This window comes from Lates calcarifer, linkage group LG12 (genome assembly GCF_001640805.2).
Source record: "Lates calcarifer isolate ASB-BC8 linkage group LG12, TLL_Latcal_v3, whole genome shotgun sequence".
Lineage (NCBI taxonomy): Eukaryota > Metazoa > Chordata > Actinopteri > Centropomidae > Lates > Lates calcarifer.
Window position 1 is genome coordinate 8850679 of NC_066844.1, and position 24795 is coordinate 8875473.

The window sequence follows — 24795 nt, forward strand, 5'->3', positions numbered from 1 at the left end:
CAGCAAAGAGAGGAGCCCATTGTCTACACTGGGTTTTCAGGGGGCTTTGGAGGCAGATGCAAAGACTGATAATGATGCGGTGGGATGATGGGAAAGACGAGAGGAGGAAGACGAGCATGGTGAAAACTCTCTCATCTTCTCATTCTGTTCATTTTAACATAGGTTATTTTGAATTCTGTATATTATCTTGAGATGTCATCATCAGTACTGCAAAGATTATCATCATTACAGTGAAAGAGTTCAAACACACACATCTGGAATACTCACAAGTGTTAGACAAAGGAGAAAGAGTAATTAAAACATCTCAAAGTGTATACTGCTGTCAAGGTGTATAGCTCATCATTAACATTATACAGGGGTGTGAGGTTGCCTTTGTGCAATTCTTGGTCAGAAATGACAGAATATATAATGTAACCCTACTCTAAGTCTCAAAGACAGCTCTATTGATGTATTTACAATACAACATGCACAAAAAACAATCCCAATACATAATGGATTCATTTGTGTGTTATTTTAGTAATTATGTCAACAAGTCATATGAACTAAACAGCTACAGTAAATGTGATGTTTGTTGTTGCCTATCAAACTAACACTAACACATTTTCTGATGTAAATACATTTTTGTAATGTTTTGTACTGTCTTGTACTGTATGGAATATATCAGTCAGTTTTTCCCTCTTTCTGTCAGCATTTCATGGAGGAATGTAAAATCATGACAGTCATCTTTATATAAATGCACCTAAAATCATATACATCAGCAACATCTTTGGTATCTTAATTATTACTTGCAGTTAATTGCTATCAATATCCTTATCATTCACAGCAAGTCCTCAGGAAATATTACAGCAATCTACCTGTTAGATAATTGCAAAATTATGTGTTTCCTAGAGAAAACCTCATTAAATGTCCAAAATGCAGCGAGTTCCTCCTCGATGAACATTAAATTCCAGCTCAATCTGGCCTGTAGCCATTGAGATACAGAAAAGGAAACACAGAAGGAAGTTTAGTTCATCTTATTTTTTAAAGAAGAGGATGAGGAGTCTGCTCTAAGACAGACTGAGGGCACATGAGATACATTCTTAGGATAGTTTTATCATCTCATCCAATCTCTTCCAAAACAGCAAGCCTTTCAGGAGTTATCCTCACATTGACATAATGCACAGCTGGAGATGAGGTGTTGTTAAGATGCAGCACGCTGCACCAGGATGTCTGACAGAGAGCTGTGCTTGTAAATAAATAACTCTAAAAGCCTACATGCTGGTCCAAAATGATGTTCTTAAAAACTCTTGGCATAACTAACTACCATCATGCCAAAGCTTCTCAACTATCCAAAAAAAATCAAGATAGAGGCTTTAAATAAAATCTTCCAAAATACACCATGAGGGAAAAAAGGAGGACAGATAAATAGATAAATAATGTGTCTGCCCCAAATTTCTGGAAATCCTATTGAGTAGAGGATGAAAAAGAAGCTTAACATGTGAGCACTGTGCAGTGGAGACACATCAGATTGGATATGAGGGAGGGTGCTTTGCGATTAAACCCCCATCAGTAAAGGAATGGCAGACATACTTCTGCAGCAGCACAGATGAAGGGAGAAAGAGGGAAATGAACACATAATTTCTCTTCTTTGATATACAAGTGCCACAGGGTCGACACGGAACCTCAAATCAGAAGAAACCACCATAAGCCATGTACATGCTTTAAAATTAATTGCCAATCAGGGTCACAGAGTGCCAAGTCAGCGAAGACTACAGGCAATGAGTGAGATTGTGAATTAATGGACTTGTAATTTGTGCCGGTGAGGAGGAAAGGCACTGTGACATGAGAGCAGTGGGAGCACTGACACTTGAGTAGATAAACAGAGGAAATGACACAGTGCTGACACAGAGGAGTGTGTAAATATACAGCTAAATGCAGCACTTAAACAACCAAAAGCCTCGCTCTCTGTCTCTCATATGCACTGTAGTGGGCAAACTTCTCCAGACTTCTCTGACCATAATCCTGTAAAATCTGTCGACATGCAGTGTTGCATTCCCATGTCCCTTTTATACAGTTCATCAGGCTGGATGTCAGACACTCGAACAGAATCACAGACACGCAGTTTCTTATTACAGCAGATGAAGTTTTTCCCTTTCCAGAGGCTGAAGGTGCTTCAGGGGACAAAGATCAGATACTTACGCTACCACCTCTAACCTGGCCCTCAGCCAGTCATAGCTCAGCTGGGGCTTAACATGATCACACAGAGGATGCAAAAATATAGGGTTGGGCTGGGCTGAGGGGCATTTTTCTGTTGCTCTGACTAGCAGTTTTTACATTTCTGTCAAAAGATCTAACTATTTTTGGACTGAACAGCTAGATGTTCCCCTCATGCTTCCAATTTTACAGAAAGTTAAGCTTATTGCCTCCCAGTTCTAGCTCCATACTTAACTCACGACCTGAGGTTACATCTTCTCAGTACATTTGATGACAGTCAACTTATGATCAGTTTTTTTGTACTGCATGACAACAATATAAGATAATACATCACTTCGCAGCAATACAGTCTGTACACTGTGTCAGAACAGACTTCATTGCATTGCTCTTGTAATCCAACAATTAAGGCACATCTATATATAAGATAAGACATAAAAAGGGTTAATTAATTTGTACATCAAAATATATCATTTCCAATGTTTTATAAAGTAAAAAGGTCAAACAATCTTGTGAGAGAAATATTGTAATAATATTATAACACTGAGAGGTATTGTTCATGCCCATAAACAACTCCAACTAAGTCAGACATTATTGTCAAAGGGTTTACAACAGGAAAACACGATTTAAAAAACTTAACATAAAATCCTAACAAATCCACACAATAAATCCCAACATTTACCACCTGTTGATAAGACTGGAGAGGGAGTCACTAGCTCCATGTTTTGCATTACAAATTCACATATCACTGCAAAATACAAAGTTCTCATCCTTGCATAAAATGCCACCTCATTTCATGTGCAAATGAAGCAATCTAATTGCAGTGCAGATAAATGAGTCCCTGGTTCTTCTATTCTTGAAACTACCCCCGAACATTCCGGGATTTTGTACTGAAATATCTTTTTTAAAAAACCTCTCACTGACCCTCTAACACCCACTTTCTCCATACTGCAGCACTGTTCGGGAGTTCAGAAATTAAGGAAGCAGCAGTTCTGACTGTACTGGATTTACACTCTTTCATCATAGATACTTAACATTACTCATGGTTACCCAGAGGCAAACAAACATCTAATTCATTCTGACACCCGTGCTTATTTTTGGCTGCTAACAGTTGCTGTTTGATATAGAATATTAATCATATTCAGCCATGCACCCCCACCCCACCCCCAGATAAGGTCAAATAAAGGAACTACATGTTGTTTTAATAATAATTAATTAATTTAATAACACTGTATTTGGTGTATGTTGTCATCAAACTACCTAGGCAGGCTGGGCACTCTCTGCTTAAGCAATTTTATGAACATATATAATGCAGAATGCAAATAATGTGCTCAGCACTGGTTGTAAGTGTTGGCCATATGTGGTGCAGGGCAGGTCAGTATCGCATGGGAGTGTTTGCTCTAGTGACAGCGGGAAAAAAAACTCTCTGAACCTTTCAGAACCATTGATTTTGGAAATCATTTGCTAATGTGAAATAAATGTCCAAACATTTCTCATTTTCTCTCTATCTCTGCTGGTCAAATGAGTATAAATGCAGCGAGAACCAAAAAAGAAAGAGCAAAATGGGATGTATAAGCAGGCAATATATTTGTATGCCTCTGCCTCACTCAGTTTATGTATGACAAACATTTTTCTATGATGCGGAACAAATATTACAATGGTAGTACCTCTGTGATCTAAGGATTAAATTAGCAATATTAGGAATTTTCATTGAAGAAAAAAAAATCATCGAAGTGTTTAGGGATTCAGAGGTTACTTTTTTGTTAAGAACATTACGCACCAATGAAATCATCACTGATGAAGTGTTATTGCAGTGGAACAGATGCCACTCACAAGTGCTACGTTTTACAAGATCATACTGAATAAACTGAACTGAAAATATTCTCATACAACAAATCTCACTCTTCTGTTGCTGCTTTCATTTCTTTCAATTAGAATTTGATACTCTCTGAATATCACAAAACTACATCTGTCTCTTTCCTATTTGAAAACCTACAAAATTTGAGCATTTTTATTAAATTTGACAGATGGAGCACGGGATTGCTTCTAAATTAGCAACACTTAAGTTTAAGGAAGGTTTTGTCACAAAGCTATCAATAACAAACCTAATCAAGATAAAACAGTTATGGCACAGTTTTGGACCAATATTGGCACTACACGCTCCTGCAGTCCTTGGGTGCCTCTAGAATGTGACTTTGTGCTAAGTGTGTGTGCTTTCCCCACGCTGTGGAATGAAATATTAAGACATATGTTACTAACTGAGGACACTGAGGGACGACTAGATGAATGGACAGCTGTTCTGATGCCTTGCCGGAGGCTTGGAGCTTAAAATACTCGCCGTGTGATGACAGCCTAACAGCTCCAACTAATGTTAGACTTTCTTAGGCCCTCTGCACTGTTGCTGGTACTGCCATAACCACTGGTGCTGGTGGAAGAGAAAAGGATCCGCAAACTGTCATTACACATTCCTCCTCACCACACTAAATCTTCACTGTTTTCCTCTTTCAAGCATTATTTGCATATGGCGTAAAGCATACAAGAGCATTACATGTACGTCTCATGCTGTTTCCTGAGGTTTGTGTTTGAAGTGAGATATTCCAAAAACGTGTGTTCAGTTCTTGAGAGTACAAAGTCAAATGTATAAAATAAATAAGTAGCCTTGTCCGTCATTCTTCATTCCCTAAGTATTCCCCCATCCTCAGCTCCATCCCTGGCAGCAACCTCCCCCACCCCTTCCTGTCTCTGACTCTTCCTCCTTCCCCAGCTCACTCTGTCGGATTCGACAGGGCTGAAAATATCTCCCTGAACTTGGCATTGGGGAGGCAGTGGAAGACAGGGCTTGTCAGTGAGGGGGTGAAGAGGAAGAAGAGGAGAGGAGAGAGAGGGAGTTCTATATGTCACCCATAAAGACAGTGCATTTTTCCCTCCACCCGTCACCATCCCTGTCAAGTGACCCGCCCTGCTGCACGCATCAGCCCCTAGTCACAGACACTCTCTCACCCTTTATTTCCATTCCTGTCACCCTCCTACCTCACATGTTTTCATCGGAACAGATGGATCGAATGTCTTCTCCTCCTCCCCTTCTTTTCATCTCTTATCATCATTCCTGTCCCCTTTGTTGTTGTATTTTTATTTTTATTTTCTCAGCCCCTCTTTCCCCTCCTTCCTCTTTGCTTCACAATTCACTTCCTCCCTCTTCTCTCCTCTGGTGACAACTCCTTCTGTCACACGCTCTCCTTCCTCTCCTCTATCCCCTCTCCTCGTCTACAAAGCCTTTTCTTTCCACAAGTGTACCAAGGCAGATGAGTGATCAGGTGTTGATGATGAAAATTATTAAAGTATTTTTTAGTTGTTTTCTCTCATCAGAGGATTTTTATTACAGCACCTGCTACATTCTGAAAACTGCCAGATATTCAATTTTAATGTGACCACCGTATGAAAAGTTTCAAGTTGTACAAGGTAATTCAAATATTAAAACATAATGCAAGATGCCATCAGAAAATATTAGCCAGAACACAGGTGTCTTCCTCTGGTGAGTCCAACAGAACACTCATTTTGCAGTTTCTGCTTTGAGCTTTACTCATATACAACACACTAACTGCAACAGTCAGTGTTTACATAAAGGGGGGTACATAAACAGGCAGTTATTTGCTAACATCTGTGTATATCCAACATTGTGTTCCCAGCTTCACTGCCCTTAAGTGAAAAAGTAAATGCAGCTTTAGAGATGATGTCCCTGCATCAACCACACCTGAGACCCACATTTATTTTGAGCAAATGCAATTACTCAGATGTCAGCATAGATGTGAAGTAGGAAGGATGGTGCAGATGGTCAGCTAGTCATTGTGTTGGCCCATAGTCCTGTTACTGGTTGTAACATGGTAGCTGTAGATGTGATCATCAGCTTTGTACGTTCAGTACTGTTATTAGGAGATAGCTTTCAAATTACTGTCAAATTTACCAACAAACTTAATCATTCTTTATCAAATTTCCGATTTTTGAATTTGGGCTTTATAAATAAATGTACTCAACTTGACTCAAAGACATATTTTTCTTTATTTATCATTCGTTATTGTCTGGTAGTTTGCCAGGCTGCCAAAAACACACTTCCTACACTCTCTTTCTCTTGTATTGCTTTGTCCTTTTCTCCCTGCTCACTGGCCCGTGAGTATCTATCTGTAACACGTCACCCACAGATGCAGATTTGACACACTCAGAGATGTGACAAATAGCCAAACTTGTTGCATGATGCGGCTGAACAGTTCAAGTCTGATAACACAATGCAAACGCAACATCTTGTTAAAACTGCTACTAATGTCCACCATAAAATAAGGTCAATGGGAGCTCAAGGACAGCCACTCGGAGCAAACAGTAACTAAGCTAATGAACTGTAATTGACTGTTCTCACTGTAAAAGCTGAATTTCTTGCTTGAAGCCTAATTTATCATTTCACTACTGACCACACTGTGGTTAGTATCAGCTATAATTTTTGTCAGCAGCACACATTGTTGAATAATTCTACTGTGTCAACATTTGGGTTTGGAAATGTGATGTTTTTTCGTTGATTATATTGTGTATGCCGTCCAACAACAAGAAAGGTATAATTATAGGTGTTCAGTGCAATTATGTCTGTCAATAGGCAGACATTGAACAAGGCAGGCACAATGCAAATGAAATCAATAGCATCAGCCTAAAGGCTGTGAAACAGTAGCACTTGGGTCAGCTCCAGAAAGCCCAGTCACCATAGTTTGCAGTGAAATAAGGAGTGTTGTGTAGATCATGTTGTATTGATCTGAACACTCTGTCCTGCCCTCTCTCATATAGAAAAAGAGACTTTCCTGGAGCCATTTGTACTGAAGGACCTGCTGCCATCCTCTCTGGGAAGTTATTATCGCTACACCGGCTCTCTGACAACTCCGCCCTGCAGTAAGGTGGTAGAGTGGATCATCTTCAGTAGGCCTATCTACGTCTCATACAAACAGGTGAGAAACACACATAACACAAAAAGGTAGAGTTCACATAAATGGGTTGTATTGGTAGAAGCCATATTAAAACATGGCCCACCAGATATCACAAAGGAAATTCAAAAGGCAAAAAATAAATAGATAAATGAACTGCAACGACCTGTTTGAAATGTAAGCTGTAGTCTCTATTAGCACATGGAGTAGCACCAAGTGTATAGCCTCATTTGACTGCATATTATTACTGCACACTCAGCCTCAGCAGGCCCCTTGCCAGAATCTTGCATCTGCAACTTTGAATTAATTTGAAAAAATTGCAGGTTATTTCAAATTTGTTCAATCTTGATTTTTTGATTATATGAGAGCCCTTATTTGAGGTCAAACTCTTTACAGGACAGAACACAATTGGGTTTTTTTACAACCTGTCAACTGTATGACCACTCTTGTTAGCTGTGTGTCTGGGATTTGTTGGCTATTGTGTATTGCACCACCTCCCAGTCAACACCTGCTGGTTTTACTCTACCAACACCACCAACAGTGTTTTAACTCTGGAGAAAACTGTCTTTATGGGGCAACCATTTCTTTGAAAGGTCTTTCTTTCAATAACAGTCATCTCACTAATTCACCTATTAAATTAAGAGTCCGGTTTTAAAAGATTTGGAATCTTCCTCCAAAGTACCATATATTAACATCTGGTGATTGCACAGTTCCAGCCAGGACCTTCTGCCACTGTAGATTATTCCCTCCATCACCATTCTGTCATATTGCACTTGTGTCTATTGTAATTAAATTTCCCAAAATGCAGAAGGCAGTAATTTCCTACACCACTGACTGACAAAATCAGGTCTCATACTTTTATTAACTTGTTTGGTTTATTATTCACCTTGTAACAAACTGGTAATATACTGGATGTAAAGTGTTTAATTTATGTTAAAATAAACAACAAAAGAATGTTTAATTTGAGATTGACTCATCAAAGTTCAACTTTGATGAAGCTGACATATAAATTTGCATTGTTGACCCACAGTTTTCACAGTGCTGACCAGACTGTTTAAAATGTAGGAAGTTATTTTAGTAGTTTAATATAATCTCACAGAAAACATAGTTTTCTTTATTCATTTTGCTTCTGACATAACCAGCCACAGCAATGGTTGCCACAGCACAACCTGCTAGTAGTCACAAACCTTCCAGTGAAATGCGTAAACCAGCTCCTGGGTAAATATCATTTTTCATCAATAAATCTGTTTGGTTTCTTCTTTAGAGTAAGTGTATGCCTGAAATAATATCTTACAGCATCATAAGGAAAAATCTGTGAATTGTCAGAACAGACCACCTGCTGCTGCCGACACCCTGAGATTGAAAAATAAATAAATAAATTACCATCCAGAAGCTTATGCATGTAAATACAGCAGAGGAAGTTCAAGTTTAACACAATATTAAGTAGGCGCAGTGATAGACAGCTTTGTCTACAGTGATTTAAATATGGGGAAGAAAAAAGCCTGAAGTCAGCCAGCAGTGTGTTTACAACCCTGTCATCCTGCCAATGAAGCCAAGTCATCACATGGAAAGCAAACAAGAACACCTTTCAGATCTATTTAGACTCTCAATAAACCAAAAGAGTGAAGCAAACTCAGGAATAAGTTGAAGAGATGTAAATGGGTTTGCACTGTATATGGATTAATGCACAATATTCTTACATTTTAACAGACAAACTGACTATGACCCTGTAAGTACTGCACATGAATGTTATTACTATTACTATTTTTGCATATTGTTTTAATTAGACCTCCAGGTATAATCTTATCAAAAAGGTGTGTTCCTAAACAATGTGTCAAAACCAGTGATATCAGAGATCAACAGGTCAGGGCTTTCTGATTATAATTCTTCCATCCATTATCTTTACCACCTATTCTTAATGGCAAGCAGTATACAAAATTTCATCTTGTAGAAATGACAAATTATGTGTTTTTGATACTCAGAAGCATTTGCCACAGTAGCAGGACTGACTTCTCCCAGACAATTAAATATGGAAGCCTGTTATACTAATATAACGCTTTTTTCTGAGAAACTGAAAATATCTCAAATCCCCCAAACTTTTAAACTCTTTAGCTCCAGTGTGTTCAGTGTTTCAGAATAAAGATCTGTTGAAAAAGTATTTTGCTGTCATCCTCCTTCCCCAGTCTGAAGAACATTTGGCAGACTCGTCCCCTAATGAGACCAAATGAGTTTGCTTAGGAGGAGCAGTGGAGCAAGCCAAATGTGGATGAAGTATTGGTTTCTCCACCTTGAAGTTAGAGGAACAGGTCAATGTAAAGCAGGTATTTAGGGCATGTTACAAAGACTGATGAGGTGGTAGTAGAATGATGAAGAAGGCAGCAGAGACAGAGAGACAGAAACCCAAAGAGAAGGTGAGGGTCTTTAACCAAACAAAAATGTACTGACTCACTCCTACACAGTCTTACCAAGACTCACAGAAACCAGTAAGAACTAGGCCTGCAACTTTCAAACATTTCAAGTACAGATCAATATTTCAACAAAACATGTAACAAAACTCTAAATACCCACATGTTCTCAGAGCCTGAAGGCCTAAAGGGATGTCTTCCAATTGCATACTTAGCCTGACCAACAGTCAAAAACCCAAACAGATTTCATTAACAGTTGATATGAAAAAGAGAAGTTGTAAATCCTCACACCACAGAGGACAGAAATACAGATTGTCTGATATTTTTTAAAGATGATTAAGATATTATCCAAATGATTCATTTTCTGTCCTGATTTTGGTACCACAACTGATCTCATTTCAGTCAAATCAGAAGATGTGGTATTGGTTGCTAAGAGCATTTAACTGTAGATTTTTCTCATTAATTGAAGAGCTATGTCAATTAAATAGATGGTATTTATGTAAGTTGTGGATGTGACAATGTAGCTAAGTCGAGATGTAGGAAGATGTTGTGACCACTCTTAATTTTTGCGTAACCTGGTTGGTCAGTCGTTTCTCAACCCAGACGAAAAAGCTACCAATGAGCCCAACACCAGATTTGAATGAGTGAACAAATCAAAGATGTGGTGGACCCAGGTTATTCTGCACAGTCTTGTTCTCATTTTATCCACCTACTGAACTTAAACATTTGTCAGTTGTTTTCCCTTTTCCACACAAGGGAAATTAGCAAAAAATGTTTTTGATTAATGTCTGTTTTTGTTTTTGTGTAGAGACATGCAGGAGTTTGTGTTGTTCCACACTTTCAGGGGTTTTCTATGATGCAACTCCAATCAGAGTCAACCTGTCATCCAGTGTGTTGTCCAAGTTGTTCAGTGTGTGCCTCTCTCTGGCTGCTGAGACTAAAACATCTTTGTATGTCAGTGGAGTTGTTACTGAGTTTGTTTAGTGTTTGAGCTCTGGCAACAATAACAGATTTGCAGACATCAATATAGTGCCCACACAAGCACCATTGATATCAACCCACTGTTAAAAAAAATAATAATAATAATAATTACCATTTTTTCTGACCCTCAGACCCTTAAAAAATGTTGCAATTTCTCCTTGCCCGACTTACGTCAAGTTCAAGTATAAGAAACATCTCAAGGATAATCAAAGTAGAGAATGCAGCTAAACTCAATTTGGAGTCACAGAGAAAAGAATCTGAATTCATATGTAAATTACGGTTTTTTTTTGTTGTTGTTGTTTGTTTGTTTTTGGTGTTTTGTTCTGCAACAAAGGAACATTATGTGAAATAGGGCCTTCATTTTGAAAAATACTCCCACTGACAATACCAGTGAAAGTGGTGAGACAGAAGCACTTTTTACATTGTGTTTTCCAGGCAGGAATATTACGTCGATATTCTGTGTCTCCATTCTGTATAAAAGGTATGGAGGAGGACAGGGGGCGGGCTACTGCACTGGGTTCATACCAGTTCATATATGTCTCTCAGTGGCCGGACAGGAACAAAAAACTCCCCCTCCTATCTGCCTCAGTCAGTACAGTGGTCCTACACATCACCTCCTCCAACGTCTTTTCTCTCTTCTCTAACTTCAGTAAAAGTAACTGTTGTTCAACATTTATTAGTTCCAGCTCCAACATGAAGTACATCAAGAAACTCAACACAGGGGCACAGAAGCACCATCAGCAGTTAGTGTTTTGGTGGTATAAGTGTGTGACACAGACATACCAATGTACAAATGCTCACAACAGCATAGGCCACTTGTGTAGGCTACAGCTAAGGCTGTACTTTGATCCACAGAAGCATAAACCAAGGTTAAGCTGCACGGGGGTAGTCAAATAGACGTCTGTGTAAAAGGGGCAGCTGGAATAGCAGAACAGACTCTTATCGATGCAGAACCTGCTGGATTACATATCACAGCTCTGATTCTGCGATTCCTGCATGCTGTATAAAATCACACACTGTATATAGTAACCATAGCATAAATTATTTGACAGTAATATATTTCACAACTCAATTAATTCTCCTTAAGTTGTGTGACTAAGATCAATTTTAATTATCTAAGGAAGTTTAGATATTTTTCTGTTAACTGAATTTTCATACACCCACGACAATTCAGAAAGAACTACTCACAAACAGGACTGTTTGAGGACACACCATTCTACAGTCTAACTGCGGAAAAATAAATAAATTCAACACACATTGTTGACATTTGGCCAGGACAACTTCCTGCAGGTAAACTGTTAACTTTCAAATGACGAGAAGCACCTGAATGTAGTGTTTGTGGAGGTGCAGGTTCAGCTGAGCTTTCAGTCCTCATCTGCCCCCAAAACATCAGTTATTGCAGGTTTAAGTTGGACCTACATCTACATCTACAATGAACTTCTCTGCTTAGCATAAAGTTTCCTGTGGAAATTGTTTCACTGATTGTGTGTTACTGAAAAGGAGCAAAATCACAAAGGTGGGTAAGGTAATTTAAAGGAGACAGAACCTGAAATGGGATGGGACTAACATTTGTTGTGTGACTTTGTTGTGGCACATCATAAAACCACAAGTGTAGAGGTCAGGTTTTCTGGGTTTGCCAGTGGTGAATTACAAAGAAAACAAGAAATACAGAGATGAAGAGAGAATGCCACATTCCCTGAGTACTTGAACCACCTGTAACTGATATTTTAGAGAGACAGTATATCAAATAAAAATGGGAAAACCATGTAACAATTTGAAAGGGGTCATAGTGATGAACTTACAGAGAATGCATCAAACATTTGTGGCTCCTCTCAGCTTTACAAAGCTCTGTAACAAGTAAATCCCAGCTCATTGTTTGGCTTTCCGGTCTGTAAATATACTGTTTTGATTCACTCTCATTGCTCCATTAGAGTTGTCTTCAGAAGCAGCAGGCAGCTGTTTTCAAGGAAAAAGCTTCAATGTACACTGTATTCACTGAATGACAGAGAAACAGTCAGCAACTAGCTAGAGAACATTCAGCAGTGTAAGAACCAGATATTTCACTTAGAACACAGTAGAAAGCAAATTTAGAGCTAAAGGAGAGTGAATATTGGCCAAAACTATGACTCAATTCTCATTTCTCAGTGTATTTTTTCTTAAAAGTAAAGGATAAAAAATCAAGAATTCAAATTCAAGCCACAGGAAATGATGCAAAGACCAACAGACTACCAAATGGGGAAATTAATCAATTAAGAATCAACAAGGAAGTAAGAAACAAGGCCATCACTCATCTTTTTCGTTCTATGGTTGTTGCTTTCTGACCATTAGTCAGTCCATCTCAACATGTTTGAAAGCCTCGTTTGAAGTCCTTTTGTTTTCTGTCTTTTTTTGCTTTGCAACTCTCCAGAGAAAATCATGGAGAAAGATAAAAGGAGGAGGTTGGAAAGAGAATCATCTCTGATGGTGACTCCAGTTATTGTCTCTCTCTGCCTCTTTGTATTTTATTTCTCTCTCCTCTTTTTGCAAGTCTTTTGTTCAGTTGAAATAGGTCAGCGGGAGACAGCCGTTGCTTTGGGCCTGCTTTTAAAGTGGATCGATGCTCAGGCTCTTACACAACAAGTCACCTAAAATGCTTTCCTTTCAAACAGACATGTTAGCTTGCCATGCTTGTATTTGTCCTCCTAACTTGTGTATGTGTATGAGAGTGAGAGAGGCTCACTGTGTCTTAGATGTTACCAACCTGGCTTAGATTGCTTATGTCTTGCTGGTCTCACATCATAGTCACCCTAAATATGAGCTGCCAAGTGGGCAGTACAGATGAGATCCATCTCGTAGTAACAAGTGCAAGTGGAACATGTGGGATTTTTTTATGATTCCCCACCTGACATGCCAGTATTTATTGAAAGCAGCTAAGATGCTCCCATATGGGTTTCTTCTTCTTGAAGTCTGACAAAAGATTTAAAGTTGCTAGTTTGCCAAATGCCTCTTCAGTAAGAACAGATTTGGTGATGGGATTAAATCTGGGTGAAATATGGCACAAAAATTATCTTTTAGATACTTTTTAAAGGATTTAACAGAATCCACTGTTCAGTCTTGGTTTTGGGAAGTCATAATGTTTTAAATATGTAATCATTTAAAGGTGGACCTTTGGCTATTGTTCTAATATTATATTACTACTACTATTTTACTATTGTAAAAACTGATAGGAAACACTTGTATGGCAATTCTTTTTTTTTTTTTTTTTTTTTAAGTTGTCCTGTTGCCCTTTGCCATGTCTTTGTAACAGTTAAACCTTTTCACATTCAGTTCCTCAGTTCATGTTCACTCAAACACTTGAGTTTTCAAATTTATACAATTAAGTAACACTGCCGTAGTCATGGACATCCTCTGCAAGAGATCATTTATGTGCAACTGCAGCTTATGCCAGTTTATAAAGACAAGCAATAAACTGACTCATACCTATAATAGAAGTTTCAGATGATGGTTTAGCATTCTCAGGAGGTAGTATTTCTTTGGTTCAGTGTTGGATAAAATACAGTTTTTGTCCAGTCCACTGCTCTTGTTCTGTCTAGTTCCATAAGCATGAACTGAAATAACATCAAAGGCTCTTCTAACTGCGGTGCAGTGGTTAGCACTGTCGCCTCACAGCTCACAGGAGTTTGCACATTCTCCCTGCTCCTATGTGGGTATCCTCCTACAGTCCAAAGACACACAGGTTAATTGGTGATTTTAAATTGCCTGTAGGTGTGAATGTGAGTGTGAATGGTTTTTTGTCTCTATATGTTGGCCCTGTGATAGACTGGTGATCTGTCCAGGGTACACCCCTCCTCTCACCCAGTGTCAGCTGGGATAGGCTCCAGCCCCCCTTAACCCTAGAACACTAACATACATGCCAAATTGAACTACTCTTCTTTTATTCCTATCTATACAATGTCTCATAAAATGAAAAAAAAGGTATCATGGGGGGACCCTATAAAAAGGCTCTAAAATTAGTGAAAAACTGGGGGATCATTAATGAAAAATTCCTAAAAATAAATAAATAATGGAGCTGGGAACTTGTTCTTTGGTCCAACTGTTCTTGGGACATGTGAGCTCCCTGCATTACTGACAACTGTGGGAGAGATAAACAAAAAATGTCATTTTTTGAGAGGGGGGAAATGACCAGCTGACTATAAAATAGCTTTTTAACCATATGAATTCCCTTGGAAATGATCACTAAGTGATATTTATTCATACCCATAACTAAAGTTGGCTGTTGCAAGTTATGTTGATATCACTACAACTTCACCTGTAGCTAGCTAGATGACTTAGTTCTAGCATCAAAGAAGAAATCTGCATAGCAAAAGAATGCCAACGTGAACAAACTTTAGCCATGTTTTATTCATTTGTTGGCATGCCACAGTCATCAAGTCTACGACAGGATGATAACTGAACATGATATGGGGCAATAAATATGCCAGGCCTGAACGTTGCTACCCTTGATTTAATACACAAACACTAATGTAGGGTAAAATCCAACTGAAAAATATTTTACTCTCAATCATTAAAGTCGGGTGAAAATCACCTGAACATGCGCCTGTTGAAAAAACCAGGGATGGGAGCAGGGAAACACGCCTACCTTCAACAATATCACTGAGCACCCTGAAGCTACCCAAGGACCCATGCAACTCAGACAGCGGCAATACAGTGAAAATCATGTGACCACAGTTGCGTGGGTGGAAATCACCCAACGCTAGTGTTCTAAAGTTAAGGGTAAGCGGTAGAGATAATGTCAATTAATCGATGGATAGCTCTTCTAACTTTGCTATTTGCTACAACTGTCTCATTGCCAAAGCTATTAACTGGAGTTGCACTTTCAAATTTATGTTACACACATGCTGCAACATAGACCTAAATAGAATGCCTGAAGCTCATACAACAAATTATTTAATTTGGGTGATTGCTATAAATTTAGCACTCATAAAACATAATAAAGGTATTTTAGACAATGTTAGATGAGTAGCGCTCACAGAAAGAACATTAATTAGAATGGGACAATTAGCAGTCAATGCTTGTCGAACTGAACTCAGTGCTTTGTAATCTCAGTCATTCTACCGGGATGAGGGGAGGGGTTGATTTAGTGGAATACAGCCAAATTTTTTGTGGGGTGAAACCACCTGAATGGTACAAAAAAGTAGCATAATGCACGCAATTCAATAAAAAGTAGCTCAGTTTGGCAGAAAACTACCCATCTCTAAGTCCAGTGCAGTGGTGAAAATGTAAAAATGCTCTTCAGTGATCAACAACAAGAACCAAGACAACGTATGTCTGTGACTGCAGTTTACTGTTTTGTTACCTAGATGTCCAGACATCTTTTGACCTGCAAAACACCAGGGTTCACTGGATACAAAGGCAAGTAGAGGTCTAAGCAGAAACGTTTTTTCAGGCCTGCACCTTGTTAACCATCCCCACCTGACCCTGCACTGATTTATAGATCTTTCTGTGTGCCCCAAGATTGTGACAACAGCACATGCAGTATGTGTCTTATGGGATACAAACAGTTACGTTTTTCCTCCTTCAGAAGGCATAGACTGAGAACAAGCCTTATTTACTGCCCCCAGAGGTAAAAAAAAAAGGTTTAGCTTGAGGCAGTGTTAACTCAGTGTGGAGAAAAACATGGGGGGTTCTGTCCCTGTTTCTCTGATAGAGGATGTTGTTCCCCATAGAAACAGATACAAGCTGGCCATATACTCTGCCTATACTGCCAGAGGAATCTTGTTCTGCTGTGACCGAGGTTTTGTGCTCTGATGGTATAGTGATTTCAGCTTGTTTTTCCAGGATCTGGAGGTTGGAGTTACAACATGGCCTGGTGTGAGGCTGCACTGTGATGTGCGTGCAAGTACTGTCTGTAGTTGATCCAGAAGTTGAGGAGGGCTGAAGGCTCTCAGCCTCATGCACTACTGCAGTTCACTGTGTGAGGAGGAGAAACACAGACTGGAGGCAGGCCATAAATAGTAATCATTCACACACAGACATACACTTACACACCCACACACACACACACGCACAGATACACACATAAATGATGTCTGCAACATAAGTCACCAAACACAGTTCAGTGCACACAGTATAGTCACTGGAGCTTTCTCTTAGTACATTTGGAGGCACTGATGATTGCACACTTTGAGGAGGACGGAGTTTGGGGTAATAAAACATTGTACCGATATATTTAAAGCCATTATTTGACCACATCCTCCAACTTTAAAGCTGCAGTAATCAGTGTATTTATGGTAATGATATGATTCCTAAGTGTTGGTAGCAGTAGCAAATAAACAAGCAAATTACACTCATTTATCATCTCAATTTGTTATAAGTTGTCTCTCTAATCACCTTGGTACACCCTAACACCTCGTCATCACGTGTGAAAGCAAGTTGTTATGTCGAGCCGCATGTCTCATGTGGTCTGTGTGACCACTCTAACCTGTTAGCATGGGCGCCAAAATACAACACCATGCAGGCAGCATACCTGGGACCTTAAACAACCACTGTGCCCTGGTTAAGCCAATAGTAGTCTAACTGACCATAGTTTATCTATAAAAAACAACCAAAAAAAATCTATTCTAATAAAAAAAAAAACAGCAATAGTATGAGTTCGACCAATGAGGGTATGGATAAGACAGAGATAAAATCCACTCAGCTGGTTGATTCTTCACCCTGACTTTACAAGGATACTGATCACATTTGAAGTCCCTTCACTTTAAGGGATTGGTCACAAGGAATACCTTTTCTTCCATAATATAGTGCAACCTAAATCATTAATACAGATTTCAATGGACAGTGAATACATAAAAATTAAGTAATAATAAGTAATTAAGTATTAAGTAATATCTCCCACCCCCACATATGACAACATTATTGTTTTAATTGATGTTGTTTGCTGATATTGCACATACAGAATATGGATGGTGAACAATAGCTTGTTTTGGACTCAAAAGTCAAAGTTTACTTGGGACTGGACTTGGAACTTGATTGGAAAGACTTGAGACTTGCAAAACAATGACTTGGTCCCACCTCTGGTGGCCACAGTTGGAATTGCAGGTCACTTGACAGCCTTTAAATGCTTTTTCCATGCACAATGATCTCTGAAGAAATGTCTAAAAATTGATGAAGAATGCCTACATTACTTTTTGATCCATTAGATGAGCAACTTTCACAGGAAGTGCTGGGGCACAATCTTGGAACAATGTATCAAATTCTCTTTATACATCCATGCTTTAGCTATATTGGAACCAGAGGAATTTCCCTCCCTGGACATTTGAAAAGGTTTACAAAGACATGATGAGAAACATAACCTGCAAACTGAAGGAGTATCTGCTGGACTGAAAAGATAAATCAGCAGTTAACAATAAATTTCTGGAAAGCACTAAAATATTATACAATGGAGTAGGCTAAGGAGCTTTGCCTGGATCTGTGTTTATTCTTTGATCATGCAGTGTTACCTCCATTCTCAGCCTTAGTCCAGCCTAAACCCTGAAGGTTTACTATGGCTCCGTGAGCATTGGAATCAGATTGGGTCTTTTTCTTATTAATCCTTTGCTCTGATGCTCACAGTTGACTTTCATCATCTGTAAAAAAAAAAAAAAAAAAAAACACCCGGCAGGCTGATCTTTTATGGGCATTTTACATTTGTTTTGCAGCAGCTTGGGGGGTTTGGGATTTGTGTTTGCTGCAATTACATTCTGCTCCAGAAGAAAAAAAAGACTTCCTCATCAGCTATTATTTCTCCCCTGCAAAAGGTGATGACTAAGTACAGGGATGTTTTTTAGTTTATCCATGCATCACACTTCGAGCAAGATATCTCAGCACCTACAGTCCATGATGTCTTAACATTTGGTGATGGTCTCCAGCGGATTCCAAACTGAGATTGAAACAGGATAAAACTGTTACACCACACTAAATGGCTGGAGCTGCTGAGGGAAGTGCCTAATGGATTCAAAGTGTGGTTTCAACCTTAATGTATACATACTGTGTCTAGTGCCACCACTAGACAAACAATAGTCAAGTTAAGTAAATTTTTATTTATATAGCGACCTCAAGGCACTGTATTAAAAAAAAAACATATAATTATAGTCAGGCTCCATATAGACACCTTGCTGTGGTTACTGTTTTATTTTAGAGCATATGATTGTCATAAAGCACAGGAAGAATTTACTGTCCTCAGATATTTCCTCACTGAGACATTTACCTTTATAAAACTAAATATGCCTCTCAGCACCACCCTCCACCCCCACCCCACCCCTCCTCCAGCACTCACTTGTACACAAGCTGTTTGTCTGAGTGCATTGCTTCCAAACACATTGTACAGAGTATCCATCTGCCAACACAGGCAGAAAGATGACACTTCAGTCACACAGTGCAAATCCATGTCTGGTCGCCCGTCTTGCCACACAGCACGCATTTGACAAATGGCAGCATGCAGGAGGAGGCCAACTTCAACATCTAACCAAAGCAATACAAAATGTTCACAGCTTGATGGCATGGCAGCTAAAATTCAGATTAACCACTTTGGGAACAGTTTCACTGTGTCAGATACTAAGTTTCACTTTCCAGAAGTACTTGCTACTTTCCCAAACCCAACAAAGTATGGAGAGAGAGTTTGGGCTCAAACAACCAAATGTGAGCTGGTTTTGACCCACATATTTACTACATTAACCTAGGTTTTGGGGGTTGAAGATTTGGGCCAATTGCATCTGAGAACCGACCCTTTTAGCAGCACTTGAGGTAGTTCTGGGCCACAGTTGGAACCCAGAATCAGACTTTGTGGTAACTCATCATTAATTACGCATCTGGCATAAGTCTACTATTAGTGGCTCTAGACTGCTGATGGGATAAGCATTTTTTTGGCTACCTTGGCAAGGGCTCTTTCAGATACACTTTATGCAAACAATGTGACAACAGTATGCTATTTCAGTGTGTTCAAAACACACTGACCATTTCAAGGACTAGGCCAACTACAACACTACATTTGTAGTGCTGTTTAGAGTGTGTCTGTGGTTGCTTTATGCTGGCCACACAAAATACGGCCTGAAAGACAGACTGGCAGAACATGAATATGCAATCAGAACTCCAGTACTACAATTATCCCCCGGGACAACAGTTCAGATATGCAGGCCACAAGGTTGCTCATTCACTGACAGTTCATGTTATTGAAGTAATCTCTCAACATGTCCAGAGATGAGAGGTGGGCAGGTGGGTTCAGAGTCGACAGACTCAAGCACCTCCTCTGGTGGGAGTCCTTTTTGATTGAAACCCTCAGGGCCACCTCTCCCTCAGGTCTGAAACAAGAAGTCAACATTTCCTTTTTCCAGTAATTTAATTGACTGGTTTAAACCCTGGATATGTGACTTTCTGAAGGTACTTTAGAGTGTTAAACTTGGGTATGTTTATTGTGTGCCTGGTGATATATCAGTTCATTACGTTCGTTCGTAACTTCATGCAATCACATTTACTACTTAGCTGAAGCAAGTTGTTTGTTTATTCTCTCTTTAAGTTTCTTAGATTTTGTTTTGTTTTGTTTTTCCATCTGATTTTCTTTATTAAATATTTTACTTGAGATGACTTGACAGATTTTAGAGTCTAGAATGAACAGTGACTTCCTGGAATAGTTACACTACATATTTCCTTCTAAAACAACAAATCATGTCATTTTCACATTTCTGTGTATTTAACTATGGAGAGAGCAGCCTAGCTGTTTCCCTTTTTCCAGTCTCTATGCTAAGCTAACCTAATTGTATCTTGCCTCCATATTCAATCCACACACACAAGGTCAATCTTTTCATTTAAATCTTGGCAAGAGGGAGAATGAGCATATTTCCAGAAAATGTCAAATTATTCCCATAAGAACACAAACTACTAAACCACATTGTGGACATTTTAAATCATCACTGCTGTTGGAGAGTCTTATTTTGTTTATAGCTTGGAACAACTTCCTTGTGGTTTATACTATTTCAAAGGCACCAGTGATATGTTGAACTGTATTTAGTAATTATTAATATTTTTCACTGATGCATGGATACATTGTTTACCCAATATGTTCCCCATATTCTGGGATTATTAGTCATGTATTTCCAGTATTCTCCTCTCCATCTATGTTTTTATGTAAAGCCTTTGTTTTGCTGCAGCAGTGACCCATTTTCCTCATGGGGATCATTAAAATTTCAGCTGTTCTCAACTTGTATTTGAGTTAGATGTCTGCATCGAATTCTCATATTGTATATTTTGAGGAGAGTGTGAACGTGGCTTTTTACTGCTGCAGGACAAATGCAAAAATCACAGACTGAAAGAGCTCTGTCTGGCACTAACTCTTCTTGTCTTTACTCTTCTCTCTCCACTTCTGTGTCTCTACCATGCTCGCTCTCTCTGTGGGCAACAGTTGGAGGCTTTCTACTCAATTTTTACCACAGAGCAGCAGGACCATGTGAAGTCAGTGGAGTATCTGCGCAGCAACTTCAGGCCCATCCAAAGCTTGGATAATCGCCATGTCTTCAAGTCAGCAGTCAAAGATGCCTGGATACCCGACCTGACTGACAGTGCCAGTGGACCATATGGCACAGAGGCTTCCAAAGGTAGGGCTGCTGAGGCTTTAATTGCCAGAAACAACTATACTTTTTCTTTTCCATATCACCATAAATAATAAACCAGCGCCTCTCTAACACTATGCTTGGGTCAAAATGGACCAAATCTGCCAAACTTAACAGTTGTAGTGTACAGTTATTTTCCTCATCAAACATCATTATCTTTAGCTCATGCTTTTACATTTGTAACTCTTTCTAAATTATACACCTAGGCCACAAGCCAACATAAAATGAGAAAGAAAGAAAGAAAGAAAAATTACTGTCTCTAGCCTTTCAATATCCTCAGTTAGTTATCATGATAATAATATCCAAATGCTGAACTAAAGCAATTAAAAGCTAAATAATATGTAAATTATCTGAAATGTAGATTTATTTGATATTTTGAGTTCTAAAAGAAAGAATATAAGCATCAGGGCCTAGTCTTTGCAAAAAATACTCCTGCATTGTCACATTACTGGAGACACTGCTTCGTGGTGTTTTTTTTTTTTTTTTTTTCCTACTGACTGATTTATATAGCACCATTAAAGTTTCCTTTTTTCCCTAAACTAGTCCACTATTCTAACATTATTTCTGGATGGTGACATTTCTTAATGTTAATAAATGAGGGATATTCAGTGCTTCTCATATGCCCAGAGGAAACTGATTGTCTTCTCTTTGTGTGTGTCTGTGTGTGTGGTGTGTCTGTATGGTCTGAGCTAGCTCTCTGTCATTTCACCAGCGAGCTGGGTAACTCCCCTAGCATAAGGCAGTGGGAGGCACACCAGCCATCCTCCCACTCCTGCCTCATTACCACTCAAACAACACCACAGTGTGTGTGCGCACGTGTGTCTGTGTGTGTGTGAGCATGTGTGTGTGCACGTGTCTCTCAGTGTATTTGCAAGTGCTTGTGTGCGTGGCCTAGCATCTGTGCTGTGTCAACTGTCCTTGCAGGGTTTGTCCCCCCGCTTCCTTCAGCCATATGGTCGACTACAAGAGAGGTGCATCTCCTAGATGTACACAAACACATACACAACACCATTCGTATACATGTACAGAATGTGTATGTGGGTTCTCTTGGCACAGCATACTGCATGCTCTTGCAGTATGTCCTTGAGCACAGTAGTGGGACATGAGATCTATAAGGCTGGGAGAGGAAATGCAGAAGAGGAGAAAAAGGAAGGATGGCAGGGGAAAAAAAAAAAGAAAAGAGGAGAACTGGAGCTGAAGACACAACTGACAAACAGAGAGACATACAGACCACATGCCTCCTACACACCCTCCTCAACATGCTAATATAGCTACAGCCGAGTGGTGTTGAGGATGGAAATCAGTGCATGTGTGTGATTGTTAACCTGGCTTATAACCCCTCTCCTCTCCCACACCTAACAATGTACAGACACACAACGTCCCATCTAATGTTATGGATTGAAAATCTAAACAAAACATATACATGCAGCGGCTGAATTACATGAGTCATTTTCCCTCCAGTACCCCCCTCCCTGTGCTAATTTATTCCATTTAACTGTGGCTCAGCCTGAATACCTTCCTCCTGCTAGTGACTGTTTCCCATCAGCCATTATAGGGTCTATGAATGACTGGCAGCCTTACATCGAGTGACTTGGAATGAACAGAAAGGAGTGTTATTAAAGCTACAACCCCACATTTTATGAAATATGTTCATCGTGTATACCGAAGCAATTTACAGTATGTTTTGTGACCTGACAGTTAACCATAATGGTAATTAAACATATTGGATACATACACTGATCAGTCACAACATTAAAACCACTTGCATAATATTGCGTAGGTCCCCCTTGTGTCCGCTAAAACAGCTCTGACCCGTCAGAGCATAGAAACAGGACCTCTGAGGGTGTCCTGTGGTATCTGGCACTGGGATATTGGCAGTGGATCCTTTTGGTCCTGTGGGTTGCAAAGTGGGGCCTCCAACATCTGGCTTGTTCTGGTGCATCCTGCATATGTTCAGTCAGATTTGGATCTGGGGGATTTGGAGGCCATGTCATGTTCCTTGGGCCATTTCTGAGCAGTTTCTGTGGTGTGGTGAGAGCACTGTCCTGCTGGGGGAGGCCCCTGCTGTCGGGGAGTGCATTTGCCATGGGGGGTGTGCTTGGCATGTATCAAAGTAACATCCAAATGAATAGTAGTTTTAATGTTGTAGCTGATTGGTGTAGTTAATCACTTTACAACTCATCCACATTGGATTTAGGCAGGGATTATTGCCATTTTGCTAAATACTGTATTCACTCAGCTGACACTCAGTTGTGTGTGTGTGTGTGTGTGTGTGTGTGTGTAAACATATCTTACATCTGTATTGGATGGTAATGACAGTGACTTCGATAGCAAACTAACGTACCCATTCCTTTTAATAAGATTCTAAATGTTAAGTCAAATTTGAGGTCAAAAGGTGAAAGATGCAATGATAGTGCTCATCTGTGATTTAGAACAAGAAACAAGAAGATGAGTCAAGAAAGAAAGTCCAACACCTCTGCTGACAGAAGAAGTCAAAGGCATTTCATCCAAGGTGTCAGCCTTTTTGACTTTTGCTCACAAAGAGTCTTAAAGTGCATCTTAGAGTACCCTTGACTACAAAAAGAAACCTTTTTGCCAGCAGATGAATAGCTTTGAAATGCTAAGCAAAGATGAACTCTGCCCCCCCTAAAGTCCTGAATTGCTGACTTTCTGGCTATCAGAGGAGCTTTCCAGTGCCTGCTCTGGGCAGGGAGAATTCAAAACATGAAAAGTATTTTGTAGACATTTGGTGTTTACACAATCTATTATTACCACATCTGTGATGTACTGTAAGGGCACCTAACTCTGGCTGATAGACCTGTCAAGGAGCTAACAGCTGCCAGTTATCCTTTCTACACATCCCAGAGTAAGTAATTCAAATGTTATTATCTACGGTGGGTCTTTTGACATTCTGTGAAGGAAACTATCTCTGAGATCCTGAACAAAAGATTTTTATTTGTGACTGTTAATCACAACATGCTCTCTTCCAACTTTGGAAAAAGGAATCAACATTTTAGCAGACTCCATGGCTGAACATATCGCTGACATGGGTAACGTTTACTGACAATTCCTGAATAGAATCATGATGAAATTTACTTATGCTTCTTTAATGACACTAGAGTATTAAGATTTTCCACATTCTTTTTTGGAGTACAGCAAAGCCTTAGTCCTGCTCTCAAATACAAATGACATATAAGGTAAGATTGAGGACATTAGATTGAAAATCCCCCCCCACTTCTGTGCCTGACTTAACGTGTCCTCAGCTGGATACTCTATGTGCTTTTGAGTATATCACTATCCAAGAATTGACTGAAACTGTTTTACATATGTCACCATCATCAAGCATACTAGACATAATACACACCAAATTCTTATTAGAGCTTTTAGATACTGTAGCTCTATTCCTGCTCTCAGTCATCAACAGTTCTTTACTTTCTGGATGTGTTCCTGATTATTTTAAGACTGCTAGTGTCCAGCCAAAACCTGGTTCTCATCCCTCTGTCCATAGCAACTACAGACCAATTTTTAAGCATCCCTTTGATTCAAATATGCTGGAGGAGATTGTCTTACATCTACTCCTGGAAGCCTTGATCAATTACAATATTTTATATATCAGGTTTTCTACAGCAACAGAGCGCAGTC

The 24795-nt window shown here is 39.4% G+C and overlaps 1 protein-coding gene across 1 annotated transcript in view; it reads left to right on the plus strand.

The window, feature by feature from the left end:
- The window catches only part of LOC108873537 (receptor-type tyrosine-protein phosphatase gamma-like), a 408789-nt gene that overhangs the window by 325995 nt on the left and 57999 nt on the right, over positions 1-24795 (plus strand). Inside the window, 2 exon segments of the mRNA XM_051074772.1 lie at positions 7015-7172; positions 20946-21138. Of these exon segments, the coding sequence (XP_050930729.1) occupies positions 7015-7172; positions 20946-21138 (351 nt within the window).